At 36.5% G+C, this 13,066-nt stretch overlaps 1 protein-coding gene across 3 annotated transcripts in view; it reads left to right on the plus strand.

The window, feature by feature from the left end:
• The window catches only part of Grid2 (glutamate ionotropic receptor delta type subunit 2), a 1,574,882-nt gene that overhangs the window by 866,341 nt on the left and 695,475 nt on the right, over positions 1–13,066 (plus strand). For all 3 annotated transcript variants that reach the window (XM_052173841.1, XM_052173840.1, XM_052173842.1), the window contains one exon: positions 6,978–7,031. In XM_052173841.1, coding sequence (XP_052029801.1) covers positions 6,978–7,031 — 54 coding nt within the window. The remainder of the gene's footprint in view (positions 1–6,977; positions 7,032–13,066) is intronic.

Here is a 13,066-nt window from a genome sequence, read left to right on the forward strand (position 1 = left end):
CCCTTCTGGTCTTTCATTATATGGTCTGTCCTATGCCCCTCTCATGGTGAAACCCCTTCTTCCCTTTCCCTGCATTTTTTGCCCTGGAATTCTAAAAGTCCTGCCTCTTTCTCCCTGCCCAGCCATTGGCCATTATTGGCAACTTTGTTCCCCCATGTTTGAGTAACACAATTAGCATGAAAATGCAAGCTTCTATAGTTTAGTACTTTTCTTTAAAAATCAATATAAAACAAACAAACAAAAAAAAACAACACAAAACAAAACCAGAAGGAAAGTGGAGTCACCATCTCATCTAAACCATAATGTCTGATTTAGGACTTAAAGAAACATAGCAGTTCCTCTGTTGTTCTTGCTTTGTGGAAACAGGTCAGCTTGACTATGCGTTCTCTAGGGCTACTGTGGAATGCTTTGCTCAGATTGAAAAGTATTTCTATGAATTTTAGACATTGTGGAAATGTATGGGTACATTGACATTGTTTCTAGTTTGCAGTTCTTGAAATGTTTTAATCATATAAGATCTACAGTAGGGAAAAAAAAGCTTCTTTGTGAAATTCATTTGGAATTATGTCATTCCAAGCATCTCGTGTACTGGAGACCATTAACATAAACATTAAGACACAAGTAGCTGATGTTCATTGTAATCTTAGCACTGTCCACTGTCCCTTACCCTCCTGATGACAGTGTCATGTGGAAACAATTTTATTCATATTGACAAACAGAACCTGAAGCTGACCCTCATGATGGTCTGTGTAAGGATACATGAAGAAAACAAAATGAGTGCATTGATTCTGATTTTCAAGCTCACATTTATGAATATGGGACTTTGCTCTGTGAATTAAATTTGTATTTCATCTTAGTAACTTTCATGTTCATTGTACTTCTGAGTTGATGTTCAGCACTTTGGGGAGTGTTGCAGCAATAACATGAGTTTAGTTTTATTTAACCTACTGTTTATCAATGTATCTGGTTTCAAAGCATTGAAGAACCATTGCCCAGAAGGGAGTTCTAAGCAATGCTGAACAAGTTATATTATTACCAATGAGGAGAAAGGGAGTAGCTCTTCCACATTTCTCTGGCTAAATAGAATAAGTCTGGAACAAGTCTCAGGACCTTTTGCACAGGTCTTCCCCTCCCTGGCTTCTACCTTGTGTCTGGCATATGCAAGGATAAGGAAGCAAACACCTGCTGTCCTGGCTGCTATGGTGTATCACAAACCTTTGTATAAATATTCAGTGTATCCTGCAAAGGAAACGAGTGTAATTTAGTTGAGTCACAAGCTTGAGTGAAATAACAGCATGTTTCTGTTATTGTTTAGTCAATTAAATTGTCCTCTGTACTTGTAGGATCTGTTCTGCATTTAATCCCAGTGAGATATGCACTCTGGCAGTGGGGTTGATTTCTTTGCTTCAGATTGCCTTATTTAGCACTGCTAAGGATTTGAGAACGAACACTGGAAGACATGATGATAAATTGTGGGGCCTTACTAAAGACTCAGAAGTCCTAAGGTCCTGCCAGTGACAGATGGTCTGTCCTTACTCATGGCTTGTCTCCCTGACAGGGCTTGATTCCTCTGTCACCTTCTTTTTAGGGGAATTCACTTAAAGGAAGCTCAGCCTTGTGGAAGGTCTCCTTTGTTATAATTACATTGCCAAACGTAGAAATGGACCGGTCTCCACAGCACCATGCTGCTTGTGGGACATGCTCTTGACACACTCCTAAATACCCATGTCTAATGCTGAAAAAGACTTATGCGGTGAGGATATTCAAAACAGATCACCAAGGAAAGCTCCTGCCTCCTCATCTCCTGTTACTCTGCTGAGTTCCATTGCTATTCCCCCTGGATAGCTTCGTTCAGATTTGCCATTTCCCTCACAGCTTGCTGTTTGCTTCGGGTTGCCCAGGAGGGATGTAGTCTTTTAGGCACCTTTTCTGAGTCATCATGTTCATAAATGCTACCACTGAATTATGACTACTTCTCTATTTTATTATGACCTCAGATTTGTGATCTTTTGTTTAAAAAGCACAACTTGAAGTTACCAATAACCCATACAATGAGCCCTGAGAATTGTAACAGTAATGTGCTCTGATGTGAGAGAGGTCCTATTATTAATTTTTAAAGTGTATGAAGAGAGGGGATTTTCAATCCAGTTCTAGTAAAGTGTGAGCTGTGCTATTTAAGTAAGAAAAATGTGAAGAAAAAAGTATAGTTTTTTGTAGTTGCTGTGTCAAAAACCAAAAAACAAAACAAGAACAAAAATTTGACAGAAACTACTTAAGGAAGGAGGGTTTTATTTTGATACAGTGTTTAAGAAGCAACAGTCCATTTTGACAGAAGCCAGAGTGGAAGGAGTATGGTAGCCAATGAGGATGTACCAGAAGTCAGGAAGCAGATGTGCAGAGAGTGTGCATGTGTGTAGGAGGTGGGTAGGGGTTGCTGCAGAAGCCAGAAGGGGCATCAGATCCCCTTGGACTGGGATTAAAGGCAGTTGTGCACTGCAATGGGAGCTCTCACTGGAAGAATATACTCTTCATTTCTGCTCTGTCTCTCTAGACTCCCATTATGTATTTAGATCAACATAGTTTTCTATTTATTTTTAAGGCATAGAATCCCTTTGTAGAGGCATAAAATTCTGTGTCCCCAGCCCATGGGATGGTGCTGCATGTATTCATGGCAGGTCTTTCCAGATAAGTTTGGCCTTTTGTGGAACATCCTCATAGAATTACCTGAAAAGTGTTTCCATGGTAATTCTAAATCCAGTCAAGTTGACAATAAGAAATATATCATTGGAGAAAAAAATTCTTTCTTAAATGAATTGCATCAAAGCTATAGAAATAAATTTAGAATTTAGAATTTAGAATTTCTAGGATGCCCCAAAATAATTAAAATAGTAATGTCTTAAATTCAGAATTTGGTCCTTTAACTCAGCGATGCCACTAGTTCAAGGCAGCATTGCTGAAACTTAAGTTATTACATGGAAATGGAGTAATATTACTAAAAGTACTTACATTATCAGGTAAACCAATGTGCATAGCGTGTGATCATTTGTCATTCCTTCATGACACTTAGCTCCAAAGTTGCTTCTTTTTAAATATGTCTTCCTTAAGAATGAGCTCTGGGGCTGCTAATCTGTGAGGGGAACAGCACTGTTACCCTGCTTCTCCTTTAACTCCGTGGTGAGTTTTAGCCTCTGTGATAGGTCGCCTGTGCCTTCTACTATGATTTAAATTGTCATCATTAAAGTTTCTAAAGTACAGACCATTGAGCTCCACAGTTTTTTTATGCCCCTTTCCAAACTATCTTTCTGTGTTTCTAATCAGTTTAAAATATTGCCTCCTTTCAGTAACATTCAGTTAAAAACATTCAAGTATCCATGTGATCTTATTATTAATTTATGAAGAAACTTACCTTGACCTAAAGTAATCTTATTGCTCTTTTAGTGGAAATTTCTCCAGATAACCTGTAATTTTCAGATCAAGTCTTTATCAAGTCACAAAGCTCCAGTTATATTAATTAAAATTAAGGTTGTAAAAATGTACAGAGCAGATATTAGTATCAATGTTTTACTTGAGACAAAAGACATTGAATTACTGTAAAAGGTAGACGTGAAATGTGATGTCCCATATTATCTCAGTGTGACAGCAGGCAATGTGGAGAAAAGTTATTTTCTGTGCCAGAGACAATGTGACTTTCAAAGTATTCCTAGGCATGACACAGTGTCCACGCATTACAAGATATAGCAAGCAAACACAAGCAAGTGGTCAGAAACACACAGGCATCAGTATGAGGGCACAGACACACAGGTTTGGAAGTGTCCTGCACCAGTTCTGCTTACATGATCTGGGCTGGAATAGGAGATATGGCTTTGAAGGAAAGATTTGATTTTAAAACAGCATCACAGAGAAGCAGTAGAGAACTTACCAACTTAAAAGCTAGAAAGGGAGGTTAAAAGACACTGTCTTCTACAGCATGTGAAGTATATGGATAGAATAATCAAACATACTCAACAGAGGGTCACTGAGTTGCCCACCTATGGCAAAGAGGTCTCAGCTAATATGAAAAGGGACTGATTATTTATCTGCACTAAGTGCTAATAACTTTTTCCTTGTTTCAAATTTATCCAGCTAAAATGATTTTATATTGTAGTACTCCTGGCAGAGGTGGGGATGGACATATATCAGAGTACTTTTCTACTGTTTGTGAGGAGCATGGACCATATCATGGTCTGGGATGAGATTCTTGCATCATGGTCTTGGGGAGACACTTGGTCTGGGGTGTGATGGTTGCCTTTCTCCTTTGTGGAAGCTCCATATCGTTTTGTGTTGTGTTTATTTCAAACCATGGTATAAAATATTATTTTCGCCTTCCTCATGTATGCAATACAGAGTTCTCCTCCTTGGATTTTCTTAGCCTGTCCACATGGCACAGACTATCATTGAAAAGGGCAATTTTACCTAAATTCCTTTTTCTATTTTGCCACTGATATTATTTAGAAGTGTTTTCAGTATGTGCTACCTGTGGCTTGGCCTTAACATCTTTCTAACCCATATTTTAGTTTAAGGTTTGCCCCCATATGTACAAGCATTTTGCCATTTTATACTGTGATAGATTTTTCTAACACCCAAATGTTGGGTTTATCTATTTCAAAATTCTGATGGAATTTCAACTTACTTTCTAATACTTTTCATTGTTACTAAATCATTGATATGCCTCTACAAATATTAATGAAGAAAGTTAAAAATTAAAAAAGCCTCACTATTACTGATATAAAGTTAAAAGTGTTTTCTATAATTAAAAGTAGACATCATTACATATGATATCCTCTATAAAACTTTTTAACCTATCAGCTGAAGAGATGGCTCAGCAGTTGAGAGCACTGACTGCTCTTCCAGAGGGCCTGAGTTCAATTCCTAGCAACCACATGGTGGCTTACAAACATCTTCCAAGAGAATCTAATGCCCTCTTCTGGGGAGTCTGAAGAGAGCAACAGTGTAGTCACATATGCAAAATAAATAAGTCTTTAATATTTTTATTCACCTATAAGTGATTACATATACACCCTAAAAACAACAATAATAAACCTGAAAGTAAAAAAGAAGCCTTCATTTCCTTCAATATTCATAGTTTGTATTATTCAGCAAGTTTATTGAATTCAGATGACATTGAAGTAGAATATATTGAAATAGTGTAATGTATCAATATTAAAATAAGTGAAATAATTATATATTTGAATTGAAAAAACATCTAACTGTATAACAAATTTGAATATAATTGCATTTCTTCTTATTCAACACACCTTTGTAGCAATGTTTCTTCATAGAACAAAGAATAGCTCCTAAGTTCAGTTCACACATTGAAACATCTTTGGTAGTTTATGGAAAACATCTACACTTGAGACAAAGTCTAGTCTATAAATAATACCACTAAACATGCAGTAATAATTTATTACACAGCAGCCTCACTCGTTATATGCTCTTCACATGAACTGCAAGAATATATCTCAGAAAATGTGCAATAAGACTGTGTATAGTGGAAACCTTGTTATAAAAGCAGCACCTATTTACATTTCTTTTCTTATTGAATATAGTCTTTATTTACATGTCAAATGTTATCCCCTTTGCCAATTCCTACCCTCTCATGAACCCCCATCCCATCCTCCTCTATGAGGGTGTTCCTTCTCCCACCTCCCTGGCCTCAATTCCCTTACATTGGGCATCTATCAAGCCTTCATAGGACCAAGGAACTCTCCTCTCATTAATGCCTGACAAGACAACCCTCTGCTATATAAGCAGCTGGAGCCATGTATACCCCTTTGTTGATGACTTAGCCCCTGGGAGCTCCGGGGCTGGGGTGGGGTGTTGGCTGGTTAATGTTGTTCTTCCTATGAGGTTACAAACCCCTTCAGCTCCTTTAGTCCTTTCTCTAACCCCTCTATTAAGGACCCCACACTCAGTCCAATGGTTGGCTATGAGCATCTGCCTCTGTATTTGTAAGCCTCTCGCAGGGCCTATCAGGAGATAGCCATATCAGACTCTTTTCAGCAAACATTTCTTGGCATGCAGGTTTGGTGACAATATATGGGATTAATCCCCAAGTGGGACAGTATCTGGATGGCCTTTGCTTCAAAGAAAATATCTAATAAAAAAAAATAGCAGGACCTATATATGTAGACACACACACAATCACATACGCACATAAAGACACATAAACATACACTAAATACACACACAGAGAGAAACAGAGAGATACATGCACATATGTGCTCAGATAAGCTTCTTTTTTTGGCCAATGCCAAATATTTAAAGTTAGCCAGTCAAGATCGTTATCCTACCAGGCACAGTGGTCCACAACCTTAATCTTATCACTTGAGAATAAAAGGCAAAATCTGTGTGAGGTCAAAGCCAGGCTATATCATGTGCTCAAAAAAAATTGTTGTTTAACATATTGTTTATTCATTTGTATGTTTTAGCTATAACATATTGTGAATGCTTTCTCTATTTTACAATTTAACTTAAGATCTGAATCTATTTCAAATGCATGCAACAAAATCATTTTTCAAAATAGAGTTAAGTCAAAACAGTAATATCCACACTGAGATGATAAAAAAATAAATTGTGATAGAATGAGACTGTGGTACTAATTAGATATTTATTACATAAATAATAGCACTGAAATGTATTATAACTAGGAATATGAAATTTGAAATCTGTTAATTCTAAAAACTTGATCGTTTAAATGTTTTTTGTTTTTAAATTTACATTATTCTATCCTTGATGAATGCTGTTTCTGAGCTTATTTAGCATGCCTCCAGTTCTGCCAGCCAACTCTGCTGTTATCTACACTGCTTTGCTGATAGCATTCCATCTGTAACTGAGCCAAGACTTTTCTAGCGGTGTTTTGTCCACTAATGGAGTGCATCCTTTTAGAGTAGCTCCTTCTTCATGATTAATGCTGATGACTTGCTTGTTTTCTCTTCTAGGTGGTGGAAACTAATTTGGTTGCTTTTGACTGTCACTGGATCATCATAAATGAGGTAAAGCCCACAACACCTCTCCTATCAGCACACACTTTTTCACACATGGAGCATCCAAAGGGCCTCACCTCTAAGAGGGAGCAGAACAGGATGCAAAGGCTCAGTGTATTGCATGAATGCTCTTTAATAAAAATAGAAAGAAGTTTTTATCTGAATTAAATAAGTGGAGAAAGCCTTCCCACTGAGTGTCCGTCTTTTAACTTTTCTAGTTGCACACACTGCCTACTTAAAGGACATCATCTATATGAAAAGATCAGTTCTTCTTTGTAGCCAATGTAAACCTCCCAGGGGAGAATCTGTGTTCCATTTGTATTTTAATGTCTTTTTAATAAAAATTTTCATATCTGTTTCCCTCCTCCAGCCTATGAACATGAATCAACAAAGAACAAGGTTTTATTTCCCCATAAAGAATTACAACTGTTTTAAAAATCCAAAGAATGTTAAATTCCTTTAGATTCTTTTCCTAACATTTTGTAAAGGTAATACAAAGGATTCAGAGTGTGCTGCAATCTAATAATGTTATTTCTTTAGTATTTGCCAGTCAAGATCAGCAAAGACAGCAACAGACCAGATGTGGACAAATAGGTGACAGCACCTTGTAGCATGATATGACCTCGGCATGAGCTGTCCAACTCTGCCTACAATTTATAAATAGATAGTGAATTACTTATGTACCAATACTGTTCTTGGAATAATAGTGTGAACAACCAGAGACCTTTGTAAGAGTCCAGAGCAGAGAAAAAATATGAACTCAACATAGCCAGAAGACTAGATCTGGCCAGAAAAGAAGAGAGGAGAAGAGAGGAGAAAAAGGAGTCAAAGGCGGGATAGAGAGGGAGAGAGAGAGAGAGAGAGAGAGAGAGAGAGAGAGAGAGAGAGAGAGAGAGAGAGAGAGAGAGAGAGAAACAGAGACAAAGACACATAGACAGAAGAAAAACAGAGTTTGAGAAATAGTCTTAAAAGGAGAGTGAGTGGGAAGGGAAGCTAGTGAGCTGGAGGGAGTTTAGGTTAAGAAGAAGATGAGAAAAGATAAGGTACTAGCATGGACTTTGAAATGAATCACAAGTGATTTTTATGCTGAGGGAGCCTAGAGGCTGGTATGTACTTCAGTGTGCTAATGGGCACTACAGATAGCCATTTGTCCCTTCTTCTAGTGATAAGGGAAATGGCTTCATTTGGCAATGGATGTACCTTCTACCCAGGGGGTTAATGAAAGAATTCCATAAGGTTCTACCCTAGCAAAGCCTGAGGAATGACTCAAAAGCTGCTGCCACAGTACCCATCTTTTCTTGTTAACACCTCGCTCTCACTTTCCTGTCACTTGATTGAATATGAAAGTGGCAACTGCTCTTTGCTCTCTCTCTGCTCTCCCACATTCTCTTACCTCTCTGCCCCTTGGGCTCTTCCCCCCTCCACGTGGTCATGGCCAGCTTCCACTCCACTCTCTCTATTCTCTCTCTCTCTCTCTCTCTCTCTCTCTCTCTCTCTCTCTCTCTCTCTCTCTCTCTCTCCCCTACTCCCATCCCCTACTCTAAATAAACTCTATTCTATACTATAAGAAAAAAGAAAGAAAGTGGCAATGGTCTGTCTGTCTGTCTGTCTGAGGGTCTATAGAAGATAAATGCTTTTCCTCTTCAAAAGGAAAAGCAAAATGCAAATGTTTCTCCTAGATAGGCTTCAATCTTGTTAGCTCAGAGTAAAGATACTAAAGCCACCTCCCTATCTTCTGGGAGTGCCAACCTTTAGGCTATATGGGCTGTCACTACATTCCTTATGCATTTTCCTTGAGATTCCTGCAGGCACTGTGGGTGCAGGAGATCTCTTACAATGACCTTCTGATTATGTCTATCCTATTCCATCTAAGGGATTATGCATCAGACTAGAAAGAAAGCAACACTGAAAAGAATTTAGTGAGCTGTCAGAAACGTTCAGATAGGCATCTTTGTTTTTCTAAAAGAAAACTAATCTTTAAACATTAAATAACCCACTAAGTATTTAAAATGTTGGTAAGAGTAAATAATGGGATTTTAACAGCAGTCTTACCAATGAAAAGTTTCAGTTGCTTTTGGCTTTGTTTTGAGTTATGTTTTTGAAATCTCCATTGTCTTTAGTTATTTTGTACATTTCTTTTTGTTTGTAAATAAGGAAACCCTCTTTTCATCTGACACAAGACTTCTCATAAAATGACTACATAGGTTTCCTACTTCAGGTCAGACAGAAAGCTTCTACACTTGTGATCACAAAGCATTCTAGAAAGAAAAAGGGGACTTCTTGCCTCCTTAGCGGGTGATCAAACAAATGAATACCACCTTTTAAATGGAAGGTCATTTTCTCCTATCTTTTGGTGAAACTGCAGAAGGAACCCTTCCTTTATTTCTTTTTGTGCCTTCAAATGTTGCTCCTACAGTGACCATTGAATCCTGAAAACATATGTGAGTAAAGCAACAAAAACATGGGTGGATGGGTGTTTCCCCACCATTCAAGGTCAACCAGAACTTCAGAAGAATGGTCCCCTTGATAGTCTTCATATTATAAATTATATTATGCAGAAGTAGTAGAGTAGAACAACATGTATTTCCTTGGAGATATCTTAGCTGCAATGTTGCATAAGAAACTATCCAGTAAACAAAGCAATTTAACTTGTCAACCACTCATTCAGTGTTAGCATTACAGAAGGTGATGGAAAAGATCAATTCTTTTGTCAACGTGGAGAACTTGATCTGATGCTTCCAAGGATAGCTTCATCATCACTGGCTTGAAACCCCTAATGCATTTTACTGCTGGTCATACTTTATCAGTCCTTGACGGAAGTGCCATTTCTCTCTAGTATTCAATACTGCTTAGAACAAAAACAAAATGTCCACAGCCTATGTCATTTACATCAGCTACTGCTTTTATCTGAACCAAACAGAAGCACAAAGAATGAACCTGTTTGCAAGGAAAAGTATTATCAGCCGGGATATCCAAGGTCAGCTCTCTCCATCCAGTTCCATTTAACCACCTCATTCTCTTGAGGTCTATTTACTTCAGGAAATTTGAGTCACATCCTTTTCTACCAAGTTTGTTATTTGTTTGTTTGCTTTTTCTATTTCCATGCTTATTATAAAAATTAATAAAAGAATGATGATTTATTCCTATTTCAATAAAGGGGGAAAACATGGATTTTTCAAATTTGTTAAAAGGCTGCTTATCTCCCAGAGTTACAAAACTCTCACAGACCATTGTTAAATGCCCATTTGACTGAACAAAAAGTGATTTTGTCTACTTCCCTTTGCTTAAGTATAGTTTAGTTAAAATTTTATTTAATTTTATTGTGCCAATAGTTTTATAGGGAGGGATTATAAATCAAAGTTGACGTTATGCATCATGGCACAAGTTGTAGAAACTTGAGAACAATATATTTTGTTTTAATTTGCATCAAGTACATTTTACTAATGAGAAGCTGTACAGCTCACAGGGAGCAATCAATCAAGTAAGACCTTGGTAATAGTGCTTGTAGTCTCCCTGTGCTCAGTGTGTTTGTCTCACAACAGATTTCTGTATGGTACTAGCATCCCGTTAGGGCCCGAAAGCAAATGACTTGGTGATTTGTTTGGTTTACAAAAGACAAAACTTAGACAGGAAGCTCATCTGGTTCAGTAGCAATGCTTCTAACTCCTGAGTTCCTGGTGATGCTAACTCTGACTTTCAATGGCTTGTGCCATCTAATGACTTAAAACAAATTTAAAGTCATTATTCTCTGTGAGTCCGTGAGGACAGCAGTTATGGAAGAAGTCTTTAGTTTGGGGATTTAGATTGCCAATTTGAAATTTCAGATCTTAGACATTTAGTAGATATTTTGCATTTTCTTAGTTTACTGGTTAATTGATCTCTATGTTAATAATCAATCAAGAAGAAAATTGCCATTTTGTTTCTGTTCCTCCTGATTTTATATCAGATTCTAATATAGCATTTGTACAATTACTTGATGTTAGTGTTTGATTTTCTCGAAATGTTACAGGGTCAACTGTGCCACAGCACAAAGAACACAAACATATCAGAAAAACATCTTTTAAAACTGCAGCATAGCAGACTACAACATCTCATACCTGAAATTTGCTAGGTCGGGAATATTTATCATTTTCAATGCATTCTAAGGACCTAATGCTGAATTTTCAGCTATTGATTCTTTAAGAGGATAGTTTAGTAAAACCCTATGATTGGTTCATGCAGTAAAATTTCAGTTTCCCAATACTTACTGCATACTTCCTGTGATCCAGGAACTTCATTAGATGCAGAGATGAAAGAGGAAGAGGGAACACATGAGAAAAAGGAGCAACAATTCTTTTTTTTTTTTTTTTGAAATAATGTACTTCAGGCTATCAACTGATTCTACAGATCTTAAAAGTCTTTGTGTCCTCCTACTTCCTGTATATTTCAGCCTGAAGTTGACCTACTTCAGGATTTCAAGAATGACTGAAATTCTAAAAATTCTAAAGGATTTTTGGGGGTACAGTGTGTTATTTCTGTTTTCTTAGCAGATAATTTCTTGTGTTTTCCATCATTGGCCCTTACACACTTCATCATCCAGTCTACTCTAAGCTATTAATGTAAATTGAATGTTTTCTTAGATATATTTTTTCAACTTCAACTAATTTATAATTATTAGTAATTACTCTTTGGAAAAATAGTATTGTGCTTTGTTCCCAAAGAAGTAAAATTAAAAAGTCAACTATGATGGACAAACTGGTTTTTATTATAGTATTACTTCTATGTTCATAAATAGATGCAAATGAAGACTCCAAAGACAATGTTAGAATCTAATTCTTCATAGTCTTTAAAAACACAGATATTTCCTTTATAGAAATCAATTAATATGTTTGGTAGTTCTGGGATCTCAAGTAGCGTTCATTTTTTATAGACTAGTTCTTTTTGAAATTGCTTTCAAAATCATAAAGTGTAAGCGTTACATTTAAAAAGAGCAATGTAGACCCTGATTGTACATTGCTATGTAACATTGCTATGTTAATGCAACTTAGGAATTTTTTTCCTGTTTTAAAAGTATTTCATTTTTAGATAAACTGATCAGCTGTCATTAAATATGGATATGATTTTGTGTGTGCATATAACAAATGTGTGCACACTTGACACAGACCTTTTGGAGAGCAAAATAATATTCCTGTCAATACAAAGCCTGTCCCGATCAGGTTGCCACGCCACCTTGAATAGGTTTGAAGTTCAAGTGTCAAAACTAAAATTCTAAGTAAAATTTTTGAGACAGACTGTTCATTTCCCTCAGAATGGTGGTTCTTTTCCTTCAGAAAATTACTTTCATTTTCCTTTCTCAAATAAAAACAGACAAAATATATTTTTTTCAAGTTGGCATTCCCTCAGATTTACTTGAAGGTATGTAACTGAGAACTTCATCCCGTGGACCTTTTGAGTTGTTAGCCACCATTTCTGCATTTGTAGGCAGACCTGAAAGGGGTTTATCTTAGGGTAGGTCTCAGGAGATCTTATTCCTTTAGGGCTGCCAGACACTAAATGCCTACATAATGTGTGTTTGCTATCTTTATTGCCATCATTCTTAAATATTAATCAACATGATTCTATTAAGGCAATACAGCTTCTTATATAATTAGCACACACTATTTTTTCTTTATTTTTTCATGACATTTCTAAAATCGTCCATGAATAAAAATAATCCAAATAAAGAGCTTTGAGTCCTTTGAGTTTTTTTATTTATAAGGTGTTAATAAACAGCGATTCATTATCATTTTTAAAATAAAAGGTAAAACCAGATAAATGACCTAGCATTGTGCCTGATACAAAGTAAGCATTTATTATCTACAAATTTTGATTTTAATATGTAGTGTTTGATAAATTTGGGTAAATAATTATCTGATTAGGAAGGAATAATCCCATATTAAGATAAAAAGAAATCAGTTTGTCATTTGCTACCTTCAGGGTGAAACTTCCTAGCTGCACAATGTAGTATTTTAAAACACTGAAAGATATTGAGTAGCAAAGTTCATATTAATTCACTTTAAAAGATT

The sequence above is a fragment of the Apodemus sylvaticus genome, chromosome 2 (assembly GCF_947179515.1).
Source record: "Apodemus sylvaticus chromosome 2, mApoSyl1.1, whole genome shotgun sequence".
Taxonomy (NCBI): domain Eukaryota; kingdom Metazoa; phylum Chordata; class Mammalia; order Rodentia; family Muridae; genus Apodemus; species Apodemus sylvaticus.